The sequence below is a fragment of the Macaca nemestrina genome, chromosome 8 (genome assembly GCF_043159975.1).
Source record: "Macaca nemestrina isolate mMacNem1 chromosome 8, mMacNem.hap1, whole genome shotgun sequence".
NCBI lineage: Eukaryota > Metazoa > Chordata > Mammalia > Primates > Cercopithecidae > Macaca > Macaca nemestrina.
Genome location: NC_092132.1, coordinates 20,187,463 through 20,202,683, shown reverse-complemented (window position 1 = coordinate 20,202,683; position 15,221 = coordinate 20,187,463). Strand labels below are relative to the sequence as shown.

General features: G+C 42.0%; 1 protein-coding gene across 4 annotated transcripts in view; it reads left to right on the top strand.

Moving 5' to 3' along the window:
* The window catches only part of LOC105468466 (NSE2 (MMS21) homolog, SMC5-SMC6 complex SUMO ligase), a 271,642-nt gene that overhangs the window by 6,699 nt on the left and 249,722 nt on the right, over positions 1–15,221 (top strand). For 2 of the 4 annotated variants that reach the window (XM_071067837.1, XM_071067836.1), the window contains exons 2-3: positions 5,119–5,213; positions 5,384–5,554. In XM_071067837.1, the coding sequence (XP_070923938.1) occupies positions 5,398–5,554 (157 nt within the window). In that variant the 5' untranslated portion in view covers positions 5,119–5,213; positions 5,384–5,397. The remainder of the gene's footprint in view (positions 1–5,118; positions 5,214–5,383; positions 5,555–15,221) is intronic. The other 2 variants (XM_071067839.1, XM_071067838.1) reach the window with 1 other exon arrangement.

Sequence of the window (15,221 nt, the reverse complement as noted above, 5' to 3'; positions counted from 1 at the left end):
CTTTGGAGTTTTTGAGCAGAGGAGTCACATGATCTTATGTACATTTTCAAAGGTTTACTCTGGCTGCTGTATTGAGAATTGGGTGGAAGAGGCAAGACTGAGAGCAGGGAGACCAGGTAGGAGACTGTTGGAGTAATTCAGGCAAGAGATGATGGTTTGGATCACAGTGTTATCAGTATAATTGGTGAGAGTGGTTGGATTCTGGAGATACTTTGACTATAGAGCTGGCAAAATCGATGTTGAGTTTGGTATAGAATATGAGGGGAGGAGGAGAAGGATCAAGTATGAACCAAGATTTTTGGTCCAAGAAATGGAAGGATGGAGTTGCTATTTAGTAGGATGGGGCAGGTTGTAAAAGGAATAGGTTTAGGAGAGGGGTGGGGTGGGAGGGAAGAACGTGGTCCTTCCGTGTTGGACATTTTAAGTTCTGGAGTTTGCCAATGGTGTTTAGATGGAATGAGCCTAGCTGGGAACACTAGGTGGATGGGAGAGGTTGGAAAAGAGAGATCAGAGCACTGAGCCCTGGGCATGCCACCTATACTACAGTTTTGGAGACATGCACTGTTTTAGGTGCTGGAGATACACAGACGGTATTCCATTCATTCCTTCCTTCAGCAAGCCTTTGTTGAATGGCTACTATGTGCCACGCATTGTTTTAGGTGCTTGGAATACATCAGTGATCAAAACAGAGAAAGTCAAAAAGTCTGTAAGTTTAAGGAACTTAACAGTATAATTGGGGACTAGAGACTGTAAACCTAATAAATACAAGAATGTTGTTTGGCAATGTGTCCGGAATTGGTGGGTTCTTGGTCTCACTGACTTTAAGAATGAAGCCGCGGACCCTCGCGGTGAGTGTTACAGTTTTTAAAGATGGTGTGTCCAGAGTTTGTTCCTTCAGACGTTCAGATGTGTCTGGAGCTTCTTCCTTCTGGTGTGTGGTCTCGCTGTCAGGAGTGAAGCTGCAGACCTTTGTGGTGAGTGTTACAGCTCTTAAAGGCAGCGCGTCTGGAGTTGCTTGTTCTTCCCGGTGGGTTCCTGGTCTCGCTGGCTTCAGGAGTGAAACTGCAGACCTTGGCGGTGAGTGTTACAGCTCATAAAGGCAGCGTGGACCCAAAGAGTGAGCAGCAGCAAGATTTATTGCAAAGAGCGAAAGAACAAAGCTTCCACAGCGGGGAAGGGGACCCAAGCGGCTTGCCAACTGCTGGCTCGGGGAGCCTGCTTTTATTCCCTTATCTGGTGCCACCCATATCCTGCTGATTGGTTCATTTTACAGAGAGCTGATTGGTCTGTTTTGACAGAGTGCTGATTGGTGCATTTACAGTCCTTAAGTTAGACACAGAGTGCTAGACAGAAAAGTTCTCCAAGTTCCCACTAGCTTAGCTAGACACAGAGTTAGCTAGATACAGAGTACTGATTGGTGTATTTACAAACTTTGAGCTAGACACAGAGTACTGATTGGTGTATTTACAAACCCTGAGCTAGACACAGAGTGCTGATTGGTGTATTTACGATTCTCTAGCTAGACATAAAAGTTGGACTCCAAGTCCCCACCAGATTAGCTAGATACAGAGTGCTGATTGGTGCACATACAATCCTCTGGCTAGATATAAAAGTTCTCCAAGTCCCCATCAGGCTCAGGAGCCCAGCTGGCATCACCCAATGGATCCTGCACTGGGGCTGCAGGCAGAGCTGCCGCCAGTCCGGAGCGCGCCTGCACTCCTCAGCCCTTGGGCTGTCAATGGGACCAGGCGCCAGGGAGCAGGGGGCGGCTCCTCTCCGGGAGGCTCAGGCCTCAGGGAGCCCACCGCAGGGAGAGAGCTCAGACTTAGCGGGCTGCAGGTCTCCAGCCCTGCCCTGCTGGGAGGCAGCTAAACCCGGGGAGAATTTGAGTGCAGCGCCAGCGGCCGGCACTGCTGGGGGACCCGACCCAACCTCCACAGATGCTGGCCCAGGTGCTAAGCCGCTCACTGCCCTGGCCCTGCTGCGCCAGCCGGCTGCTCCGTGTGCGTGGCCCCCCACCCCGCGCCCGCACCTGCTTGAACTTGCATGGGCCGGCGAGTGCTGCTCCCTCCACTGCTATCTGGGCAGCCCGGCGCCTCTCCCTCCACGCCTTGGTAAGAAAAGGGAGGCGGCTCTGGCCTCAGCCAACCCAGAGAGGGGCTCCCACGGTGCCATGGCGGGCTGAAGGGCTCCTCAGGCATCGCCAGAGTGGACACCAAGGCCGAGGAGGCGCTGAGAGTAAGGGCTGCTAGCACATTGTCACCTAAAGCAGAAGCAGAAGGGTGGGAATACCTGGGGATGGAGATTGGGAGGGCTTGCCATTTTATGTCCGATGGCCAGGGAAGGCCTTACTGATGAGGTGATACTCAAAGGGAAACCTTAGGGAAGTAAGGGAATTGACCTAGTAGATATCTGGGGGACAAGTATGGAGGCAAAGGGAACCAAGAAGGCATAGCTCTGAGGCAGGGCTGTATTTGACTGGGTATAGAAGGAGAAGAAAAAGAAGCCTGGATTCTGAACCTGGGGCCCTACAACATATGGAGCTGAAGGAGATGGAGAGGAAACAGAAAGGAGAATGAGAAGAACAAGGGAGGCAGGTGCAGAAAGCGCATCAGGAAGGGAGTGATTAATTGTGTTACATACTGCTGGCTGATAGGTCAACGGAGATAGGACTGAGCATTGATAATGAATTTAACATTAGGGTATTGATAATGAATTTAACATTAGGGCTTGTCAAGTGGCCTTGACAGGAGCAGTTGCAGTGAAGTGAAACTGCTGTAGAGATGGAAACCTAGTGGGGGTGGATTCCAAAGGGAATGGAAGGAGAAGATTTGGAGACAAATGTAGGTATATCTACAGATGAGTTTTGCTCTAAGGCTGAGTAGAGAAATGGGGCTGATAACCAGAGGGGTAGGTGGGAGGAAAGTCGGAGGATGTTTTTGAGGTGGGAGAAGTAACGGTGTATTTGTTTGCTGAAGGGAATGATTCAGTAGAGAGGGAAGATTTAATGATGCAGGAAAGCAGGGAGAATTGCTGGGACAATGTCTTAGAGTAGGGAGCAGGGGATAGGATATAGTGGATAATTGGAGTAGAGGTGGCCTTATCTAGGAGAAACAGTTTATTCATTTTAACAGGAGGGAAACAGAGTGTATGAGAACTGACGCTGATAGGTGGGGAGGTAAGTTGTGGGAGCTTGCAAAATCTCTCTTCTGACTGCTTCTGTTTCCTCAGGAAATTAGGAAACGAGATCTTTCAGTGAGTGAGGATAGAGGAGGAAGTGTTGGAAGTTTGTAGTGACAGGAGTCATAAAAGTATGATAGAATCAGGAAAAGTCAAGTATTGTTTTGAGTTATGTACTCTGCAATGATTTGTGCTCTGCGTTCCTACCTGCCTTTTCCTTTGCCTGAATGCCCTTCTCCATTACCCTTCTGTCTGTTAAACTTCATCCTTTATCCTTTAACTCAGTTCTATGTTCCCTTCTTTGATTCAGTAAGGCAAAGTTGAGCATTTTCTTATCTGTGCCTCAGTTTTGCAGTAACTCCCATGTTGCTTTAATTATCAAGTTTATGTTTTATCTCTGTCTCTCCTACTCAATGGTGAGCCCCTGGAAGTAGAGACTGAATATTCCTTTTTTTTTTTTTTTTTGAGACCGAGTCTTGCTCTGTTGCCCAGGCTGGAGTGCAGTGGCGGGATCTCGGCTCGCTGCAACCTCCGCCTCCGAGGTTCAAACGGTTCTCCTGCCCAGCTTCCTGAGTAGTTGGGATTATAGGTGCCTGCCACCATGCCCTGCTCATTTTTGTATTTTTAGTAGAGACAGGGTTTTGCCATGTTGGCCATGCTGGTCTTGAACTCCTAACCTCAGGTGATCCTCCTGCTTCAGCCTCCCAACGTGCTGGGATTACAAGTGTGAGCCACCGTGCCTGGCCAGAGGCTGAATATTTCTAGTGGCCAGGATAGTGCCTGGCTCATGATAGGTTTTCATCAAATTAGAATAACAAAATAATGCTTTAAAAGGAAAGTCTTAAGAGTGCTCATCTTGAAAACCGTGGTATTCTCATGCTAAAGGAAGTGCCTGGCACTTAAGGAGATACTAAATATTTGAATTGACAATGAGTTGTACTGTGGATGTTTGCAGTAAACAAACACTTTCAAATTAGAAATCTTATGCATCTCTGTGCATCTTACATGTCTCTATGCCCTTCTCTTTTTATATCCTGTGTATTTTTGAATGGATCTCATGATTGACTTGGTAGGTACTTAATACTTATGAGTGAAATGAATGAATGAACCTAATTAAAAAGGACTAATAATGGAGAAACTACAATAGTAGTTCAGCTGTGAGATGAAGGTGGTAGCAATGATGAGGATGGAACTGCCGGAGATACTACACAGTTCCCCACTTAGGAAGGGCAGAAGGGAAGTCTCTAATGCTAATTAATTGTGTACTGTGTGCTATACCATACCATACCATGATTATTCCTTCTCATTTTAAAGATAGTAAAGCTGAGATTCAGAGATGTTTAGCGGTCTTCATGTTATGTCTATCTGATTCCATGAAAGTATCCCTTTTTCTGCTGCCATACAGCCTTGATAATAGTCCTCCCATCCCTTTAAAACTGAATTCTCCCCACTTTTCTAGTTGGTTTCAGTGAATTGAATTTCGAATGGCTTCTGAATTAAGCAGAGATGTCCTTTTGTAGGGAGCTTTACATTGCTTTACTAAGCTGAAACAAATTGTGGTTGAAGATATAGATTAGGAAGTGTTAAATATGAAGGGTAATAACCGAAACTGTTATAGTGGATATGCTGCCAGAAGACAAGTTTATAGAGAAATTCTGCTTTCACTGACTCTGGGATCTCACCAAGTCTATTAATCTGTAAGAAGCCAGAGGAACTGGCAGGAATATAGATTTTCTCTTTTTTTACAGTTTCCAGAATTCAATATGCATATATGTTGGATAGTTTAACAATTATAGGTTTTCAAAATAGCATACTAATAAACTATTTTATTACTATTTTTTTCTCTTTGGAAAATTGCATCATATGAGTGGTCTACTTTTTCTAACTCATTTATCTCGTAGACTTTTAAAAACTGTGCTGTTGTTGACTTCTTCACAGAATCCAGCACTGTTTTGGAAGAGGATAATCTCCCTCCAAAAACTGAGGACACTTCCCTTCCCCATATATTGAGTCCAGCTTGTTTGGTGGCCCAGGTGGGTGGCACAATGATTTGATGTCTTCTCTATGGGATATACAGAATAATGTGGCACTTACGAGATATTGGATACATTTATATGAATGTTTACAGCAGTTTTATTAATATTTTCCTGTGCAGTTATTTTTCTGACTTACGAATCTTGTTTCATTGTGTTTCAAAACTTAGGTAATAATTTCAAGATGCCAGGACGTTCCAGTTCAAATTCAGGTTCAACTGGTTTCATCTCCTTCAGCGGTGTAGAGTCTGCTCTCTCCTCCTTGAAAAACTTCCAAGCCTGTATCAACTCTGGTATGGACACAGCTTCTAGTGTGGCTTTGGATCTTGTGGGAAGTCAGAGTAAGTAAAATAAAAACTTCTTTTGTGTCTACTTTGAGGTAACACTGTGTGATGGTGTTAATCTGGGGGTGCCTTTTGAGTATCCTTGGGGGAATGATTTAACCCCTCTAGGCATCTGTTTTCTCATCTTGTTCTACACACCACGGTAGGGTACTGAGGGTGAAATGAGATTGACTCATTCATGTGTGTTCAGACAGTTAAGTTCCATGAGAAACTGCACTAGAAATTTATGGGCAAAGATTTGAAGATCCTGACCTCAAGGAGCATACAATCTAAAGTATTTGACATTTGTGAACTGTAAGGTATATAAATTTATTATGATATTGTTATTTTCCAGTAGTTTATACTTTGGTCATGCTTGATTACCCAGTAGATAGACTAAGCTTGTACTAGGGATACCAGCAAAGGAAGGCCTCAACAAAAATGAGAAAAGTTAAACTTAATGAATTTTACCTACATTTGTTCAATCAAAAAGATCTAGAAAGATGTGATTTGCAGGTCTGGTGCAGTGGCCCACGCCTGTAATCCCAGCACTTTGGGAGGCCGAGGCGGGCATATCACAAGGTCAGGAGTTCGAGACCAGCCTGGCCAATATGGTGAAACCCTGTCTCTACTAAAAATACAAAACCAACATGGTGAAACCCCGTCTCTACTAAAAATACAAAAAATTAGTGGGTGTGGTGGCAGGCACCTGTAATTCCAGCTACTCGGGAGGCTGAGGCAGGAGAATCGCTTGAACCCGGGAGGCGGAGGTTGCAGTGAGTCGAGACTGTACCACTACACTCCAGCCTGGACAACAGAGCAAGACTCCGTCTCAAAAAAAAAAGTTGTTATTTGCTTTCTTTGGAGTAGAATCGTTTTTATTTTATTTTACACATGGAGCCAGAGTAGCAGCATGACCCTTTTGTTTTTTTTTTTAATGGCATAGGTTTTGAGCAATTTGTGATGTGCCTTGGTGTGATTTTCTTTGTCCTGACTGATGTTGTTTGAGTTTTATAGATCTGTCAGCTTATAGTTTTTTGCATCAAATTTGGAAAAATTTCTGCTACTATTTCTTCAAATATATATTTTTTACTCCTCTGCTCTCTTCTCCTTCTGTGTGACTCACATTTCATGTATGTTAGATGGGTTGATATTGTCCCATAAATCAGTGGGACAATATTCATAGATTTTTTTCCAGTCTTTTTACTCTTTAGCTTCAATTTGAATAATTTCTGTTGCTAAGTTCATTTATCTTGTCTGCTGCAGTGTCTAATCTGATAATTCCATTTAGTGAATTTAAAAATTTCAGTTATTGTGTTTTTAATTGTTGAAGACATAGCAAAGAATTAAGTAGAATCTTTTTTTTTTTAGTCTTCCATTTTTTTCTTCATTGTGTCCATATTTTTCTTTACATTCTTGAGTATATGGTTTTCTTTACATTCTTGAGTATATGGAAACTGTTTATAATAGCTGTTTTAATATCCTTGAATGTGAATTCTGTCATCTCTATGTGTATTATGTTGTTGAATGTTTGGATTTTTTTTTTTTTTTTTTTTAAGACGGAGTTTCGCTCTTGTTGCCCAGGTTGGAGTGCAGTGGTGCAATCTTGGCTCGCTGCAAACTCCACCTCCTGGGTTCAAGCGATTCTCCTGCCTCAGCCTTCCAAGTAGCTGGGGTTACAGGCATGTGCCACCACGCCCAGCTAATTTTATATTTTTAGTAGAGATGGAGTTTCTGCATATTGGCCAGACTGGTCTCAAACTCCTGACCTCAGGTAATCTGCCTGTCTCGGCCTCCCAAAGTCCTGGGATTACAGGTGTGAGCCACCGCGCTGGCCTGTTGTCCTCTTTTAAATAGTGTTGGAGTTTGTTTGGTGGGCAGCTAAGTGATTATGGATTAGGCCGATCCTTTCCAGGCTTGTCGTTAAGCTTTGTTAGGGCAAGTCTAGTGTAGCCTTTATGTTAGGGCTAATTTAGCCTTGTTACAAAGCATGGCCCTTCTGGAGTCTCTGTTGATTGCCCCGAGGGTTCATTGAGATAGCTCTACTCTGGCTGGATGGAATTTGAATGTCTCCCTCTCCTAGTTCCTACGTGACTGAACCTGGGAGTTGTTCACTTTATAGCTGTCAGTATTTGCTCCTCAGCATTTTAGGATTCATCATCAGACTCAAGGAGACCCCAGTGCAGATTCCTAGAGCTCTTTATCGGCATAGCTCCCTCCCAGTGCTGTCTCTTGCAGACTCTGCTGGCTGCCTCAGCCTCCCTGAACTGCAGTCACTGTCTCCTCAATCCTTCAATACTGCTGTGCTAGGCCGGGCGCGGTGGCTACCTGTAATCCCAGCACTTTGGGAGGCCGAAGCAGGAGGATCACCTGAGGTCAGTAGTTCAAGGCCAACATGGCGAAACCCTGTCTCTACTAAAAATACAAAAATTAGCCAGGCATGGTGGAGGATGCCAGTAGTCGCAGCTACTGGGGAGGCTGAGGCAGGGGAATCGCTCGAACCTGGGAGAAGGGGATTGCAGTGAGCTGAGATTGTGCCACTGCACTCCAGTCTGGGGAACAGAGTGAGACTCCATCTCAAAAACTCCCGTGGATTCCTCCTCCGTTGTGCAGGGAGGAGGCCTTTGCAAGACTTTTCCCAGTTTTCCCTTATTGCAGTAATTACAGTCCTGTTCTGCCTTTGTCCCACTGTCCCACAGCTATTGTTTCATATATTTTGTTTAGTTTTTCAGTCATTAATGGCAAGTGGACCAGCTCCATACAGTTACTCATTTAAGGCTAACAGCAGGTGTCATAATCTTTTTAGTGGGTGGCCTCCAAATGTTTTAACCCTGCCTAGTCTATTTTTGAGTATATTTTTGGTAATCATAGATAATTTGGCTTTGATAGATTGGCCTGTATAAAAGTCATAGTAAAGTCTTAAACCATAAGAGAGAAGACTGGAACATAACCCTCTTGGGAGACCGTATCAGTTTTTTTCAGGATTCTCATTGAAGACTCTCGAGAGTTTTAGCTACAGAGTTCTTTTTTTTTCTCTTGGTTTTGTTTTGTTTTAAATAAGTATATTTTGTTGTAAAATACAACATACTTTGTGCAATTTAAAAAGAAATATAAACATCATTTTTTGAAAGGTTCATGCTCTGAAGCAGAAGTTGGCACAAAGTTTTTCTATAAAGGGCCAGATAATAAATATTTTCAGCTCTGTGGGCCATGTGGTTTCTGTCACAACCCCGCTGTTGAAGTGCAAAACCCACCACAGACAGTACGTAAATGAATGGGCCTGACTGTGGTCTTATAAAACTTTATTTACAAAAATGGGCAGTGGGCCGGATTTGGCTCACAGGCCTTAGTTTGTCAACCCCTGCTTTAGTGCCACAGGTTATCATTAAGTAATTTTTAAAAGAAAGAGGTATTTATTTTTTAATATTTGGATTAATTTTACAGCAATAATTTTACGGCAAATACTTGGTTTTGCATTTACCAAAAAAAGTTAATTTAAGAAAAATTTTGATCAAGTTATATGGGAAAAAGTGAACTAAACAAGTTAGATAACAGAGTCAGCAGGAGCCTGGAATACTTATGAACTCAATACATATATGAATACAAACACACACACACACAGACATTTTAACTAATACCAGGAGTCAGAATAACAAAGGAGTCAACATAAACTTACCCAATGACCATTATGCGTATAATTCAGCTCTAGGTTTTAAAGAGGACATAAACAAGTATTAAGTAGTTCCTCCTTTCATAGAGTTTGCCATCTTAGTGGGAAGACAAACACATTAAAATACCAGAATGATGAAAAAACAGAAAAGATGTTATAAAACTGCAAATAACTAATATCACCACAGATCTCACCAGAAAAGTCATACACTCTCAAAGTTATAATGGTGAACACAAATTTTTCAAAGTTCTAATTGTTTCTTTAAAACTTTCATTTTGGGCCGGGTGTGGTGGCTCACGCCTGTAGTCCCAGCACTTTGGGAGGCTGAGGCAGGTGGATCACGAGGTCAGGAGTTTGAGACCAGCCTGACCAACATGGGTGAAACCCCATCTCTACTAAAAATACAAAAATTAGCCAGGCGTGGTGGCACGCACCTGTAATCCCAGCCACTTAGGAGGCTGAGGCAGGAGAATAGCTTGAACCCAGGAGGCGGATGTTGCAGTGAGCAGAGATCACGCCACTGCACTCCAGCCTGGGCGACAGAGCAAGACTCCGTCTCAAAAACAAAATGAAACAAAACAAAACAAAAACAAACAACTTTCATTTTGGCCGGGTGCTATGGCTCACACTTGTAATCCTAGCACTTCAAGAAGCCGAGGCAAGTGGATCACCTGAGTTCAGGAGTTGGAGACCAAGCTGGCCAACATGGAGAACATCTGTCTCTACTGAAAATACAAAAATTACCTAAAAATACAAAAATTACCTGGGCGTGGTGGCCTGCGCCTATAATCCCAGCTACTTGGGAGGCTGAGGCAGGAGAATCGCTTGAACCCCGGGGGCGAAGGTTGCAGTGAGCCGAGATCGCGCCACTGCACTCCAGCCTGGGTGAAAGAGTGAAATTCTGTCTAAAAAAAAAAAAAAAAATTTCATTTTATCATTAGCAACAAATGCTGTTAGTTGTTGTCTTTGTAATTACAGGTGCACAGGCTCACTTTCTTCATTTTTGAGAAAATGTCTTTCAGGTACCCAAACCTGAATAACCATGTTGTCTGTGAATTGTTCTATATTGTACTGTTTTATCAAGGACTTTTTTTTTTTTTTTTTTTTTTTTTTTTTTTTTTTTTTTTAGATGGAGTCTTGTTCTGTCCCAGGCTGTGGTGCAGTGGCGCAATCTTGGCTCACTGCAACCTCCACCTCCCGGGTTCAAGCTATTCTTCTGTCTCAGCCTCCTGAGTAGCTGGGATTACAGGCACGCGCCACCATTCCCGGCTAATTTTTGTATTTTCAGTAGGGACGGGGTTTCACCATGTTGGCCAGGCTGATCTCGAACTCCTGACCTCGTGATCCACCCGCCTCGGCCTCCCAAAGTGCTGGGATTACAGGCGTGAGCCACTGCGCCCAGCCTCTGAAGGACATTCTTAAATGAAACTAGCATTTGTTTTACTATGAGTGCTTGGTAGAGAGGAATACAATGATCTATTAGAGACAGCAGTTTGGTGCCACTGCTCTGATTTTTGCTAAGGCACCAGCAGTTTTTTCCACAATTGCTTTTGCACCATCAGTACAAATGTCCAACACAGTTAAAAAAGAAAAAGAAAAACAAACCCAGACAAATAGCATCTTAAAATTATGATGTAAATTGGCTAGGCATGGTGGCTCACACCCGTAATCTCAGCACTTTGGGAGGCTGATGTGAGCAGATTGCTTCAGCTCAGGAGTTTGATAACAGCCTGGAGCCACATGGCAAACCCTGTCTCTACAAAACACAAAAATTAGCCAGGCATGGTGGTGCATACCTGTAGTCCCAGCTACTCAGAAGGCTGAGATGGGAGGACAGCTTAAGCCCAGGCGGCAGAGGTTGCGGTGAGCTGAGATCACACCACTGCACTCCAGCCTGGGCAACAGGGCCAGAGCCTGTCTCAAAAAAAAAAAAAAAAAAAAAAGATGAAAATAGTTTCAACCCACAGGCGCCCTGAAAGGGCTCAGAAGACCACACTGGGAACAAACTGAGTTTAATTGCTTATAAATAGGAGGTAGATGACATGAGAAATCCTCTGTAGAGAGAAAGCCAAGGGCAATCACTCCCACTGAGGTAATTCAGCAAGAGCTTGTTAGGGGAGCAGTGTTAATGTGATACCAGACTGAGGTGCTGTCCAAGGACCCGGAGAGTAGGAAAACACCAGGTTTAGTTTAAGGAAATTGGAGGGTAGCTCAGCCTATAACAGTAGATGAAAGACGTGTAGAAGGCAGCCAGTACTAAGGCAGCCAGCATCAGCACTTAAGTGCATGCTTGCTGTTGGATCCAGTCCTAACTCTGTCATAAGTTCTGTAACTTTGAGTAAGGTACCTAACTTCTTTCAGCTTCTGATTTCTTATCTGTGAAACAGGATTAAAATGCCTGCTTCATAAGATTGTTGGGACTAAATGAGATAATACATGCTAAGTGCTCTTAGCCACAGTGTTAATTCAATAGCTATCATACATGACAGTTAGCAATTAGTAAAGTTTGAGGGTCTTAGAACTTAGAAGAAAGGCCTGTGATCTGAAGAGGGTAAGAAAGATGGATGAGTTTGGAAGTCTGTTTAAGACTGAGTCCAGCTAAGTCACTAATTCTTCAGACATGTTAGCCAAAACTACAAAGATAAATAAAGGTTTCTTCCTTTGAGTTGTTTACAGTCTAGGTAGGAAATAAGACATATAGTTGTTATTCAATCATTAAGTGAACATTGATTGCCTATAATGTGACGCTTTGCCAAGGAGTTTGAACCTTACCATTGGAAGGTTTCAAGTAGAGGAAAAATATGGTAAGATCCAGTTTTAGAAAGATAAATACCCATGGCAGTACTGAGGAAGGAGAGACTTCAGGTGGCCAAAGAGGAGATTATGTTAGTAGCTCAAGTGAAAAAGAAAGTACCTTTGAGTAAGGTATTGTAACTAAGGTAAAAAGGATTTGATTTGTGTGCTTTGTATCTTATACCCTCGTAATACAGGCATAATAGTGTAATAGATGATTGCCTGGGTTCTTATCCCAGTGCCCTCACTTATCTTTGTGACCTTGGGCAAATTCCCTACCCTCCATTTGCCTCAGGTTTCCTATCTATAAAAGGCATTATTGTGGGGATTAGTGAGATAATATTTTACAAATTACTTAGAATAGCACTAAGTGCTCAGTAATTGTTAGCTGTTACTAGTAATTTGGTGTGCATTTGAGTTTGAGTTGACTGGTGGGTGTGTTGGACAACAGCAAATGGATTGGGAGAAATTAAAGTGCAGAAGAGCAAGTGGGGAATTTCATGGATTGTCTCAGAACAGAAATACTCTATTTTCCTTAGTTTTATGAAATTGTTGACTTTTTGGGTTGCCTGATTTCATCTCAGATGAGAGTGAACTTTGATAAACAAAATGATAGTGATCATATAGGTATCATTTTCTCACTTTGCCCTGAAATTTTCCTGTTGTTGTATTATTAAGTTATTGGTAAGGGAGATTCTTGCTCCCAAGAACTTGGGTGGTGATGTGTTTTATTTTGTTTCTTATTGGTTGCAGATTCCTAATTCCTATACCAGGTGTTTGTCCCTGTTCAATTTTCTAGCTTATTTGAAATGATTTGCCTGGGTTATGTTAGAATATATGGTGTCTTGGCAATTAGACTCACCACTAGCATGTTTATTCATTTTTCTCTAAATTTCTTGATATTCTAGTATTACCTTCTTTATTTGACCTAACTGAGAAATAAAAGTTGTTACATTAGGAGATTGTTTTTCAGATTACCGAAGCTTACTTTTTTCAGGTTTTTGAGTTTATTATGTACTTTTCTGCTATTTTACACAGACTATACTGACCTAATTAACTGGAATTATTTTAAATCATCTTTAAGCAGTTTTAATAAGCTCTTTAGGTTTGGTTAAGCAAATTTGAGGAATCTCCCTTCTCTAAAATGTTAATATACCTCAAAGATGTAAATTACATCTTTGTAGTTTTCAAAGATGTGTCGTCTCTTCTCATGCCTCTCTGCCAGGGCAAGTCTGTGAATGGGCTTCAGAGGTTTGGTTAATGCTCTGCACTTCTACAAAAATGTATGTGCATGAGGATTAAAAGTTTTACCAGATTCTTGCTAAATATTTGATAGCAATGTTTAGAAGTAAAGGATTAAAGTTTATCTATTGCTTTTCTTTCTGTGATTTTGGAGCTATAGGGCAGAAAGATTACAGTTACTATGGTCAGGCAGTTAATTGGATATTTGTTGAGCTATGCTAAAGTATGGTGATGATGATGAATTTGTTACATACTTAACTGGTGCTCTTTTAACATGTGCTATCTCTTTTGATCCTAACAGTAATCCTGTGAAGTAGGGACTGTTGCTGGCCCCACTTTACACATGAGAAAAATTGAGGCTTAGTGAAGTTACATGCGTTTTTTAAGGTCACAAAGTTAGGAAGTGTTTGAGTAGGGATTTGATTATAAGCAGTCTGACTTCATAGTTTCTGCCCTTCACCATTATGCTTCAAAAAATATATATTGTGCCAGTGTCATGGCCTGTTCAGTCAAATAACATTTAGCTATGTTTTGCTTAGATAATTTTGATTTTTTTTTTTTGAGGATAATATTATCTTTTTTTTTTTTTTTTTTAGTACCCAAACGAGGTTGCATGCTTTTTCTGAAACATCCTGTCATGGAGGTCATGTACAGTCATGGGGGGAAGGAGCTGGGACCTTTCAGGGCCTTTGTACTGACCCTAGATTGTCTACTTTCAGTTCTTGTAATGGCAGGAAAAGAAACCCGTGTTTGACGAAGCAACAGCTGTCATGTTTGCTCTTCTCGCAGCTGTTTACAGTCCTGACTTGTGGAAGTGATACATCAAATTGATTGAATGATAGTCTGTTCTTTCATGTATCCACAACTTGTGTTCTGGCTAAGAATCATCACCTTTTTAGATCTAGTTCCTTTTTGTCTTGCCTTAGTCCCCACCCAGCCAAAAAACAGTTTTCACTGTGAGGCAGTTACTTCAGAGTTCATGATGAGTAAAAAACAACCAGCAAAGTGAAAAATTACGTGGTCAGGGACATTTACTGCCCTCATGAATAACTGACCTCTAACATTTGCAAATGTTAAGCATTTCCTTGAGAGAATAGTTTTAAATCCAGGTGCTTTGGGGGTAAGATTCTAATTTTGCTCCTGAATAAGACATTCTTAAATCTAGAAATTTGGTAAGTATGGGTGAAAAAGAAAAAAACTCCCAGAAACTTGTGATCCATAACCCTATCACCCATCACCTTATTTTATGAAAAAGGGATAAGCATTTTGCTTAAACCTTTTATGTTCAAAATGTTTTGAGGCTAGTCACAGTGGCTCATGCCTGTAATCTCAGCACTTTAGGAGGCCGAGGTGGGCGGATCACTTGAGGTCAGGAGTTCGAGATCAGCCTGGCCAACATGATGAAACCCGTCTCTACCAAAAATACAAAAATTAGCTGGACATGGTGGTGTGTGCCTGTAATCCCAGCTACTTGGGAGGCTAAAGCACAAGAATTGCTTGAACTCGGGAGGCAGAAGTTGCAGCGAGCCAAGGTCATGCCACTGCACTGCAACCTAGGCAACAGAGCAAGACTCTGTCTCAAAGAAAAAAAGGTGCTTTGAAAATTACTTGATAATTTGATATGCCAATACAACTGACCTGACATTTTCAGGGCTTGATTTTTCAGGAAGACTTATATTCTGGATTTTTCACTGTGTTGTATTTCTCCATTAGAGCACTGCTTTTTGTTATTAGGAGTCTGGTTAAGTCGGGGAGGTTTCTTTTTGACCTGTTCCTGTCTTTTATTTCATAATTATCGAATAGAAGCAATAACTAGAAGTAGGTGGTTTCTAATGGTGAGTGGTGGCCACAATGATAATAAAAATAACAATAACCGTAAGAAGCCAATGTTTGTATTCTTACACAGCTTTTATAACTGGAGCCAATTATACAAGCAAAATAGCATTATAACTTAAATAAGTGAAGATTATTAAACATATA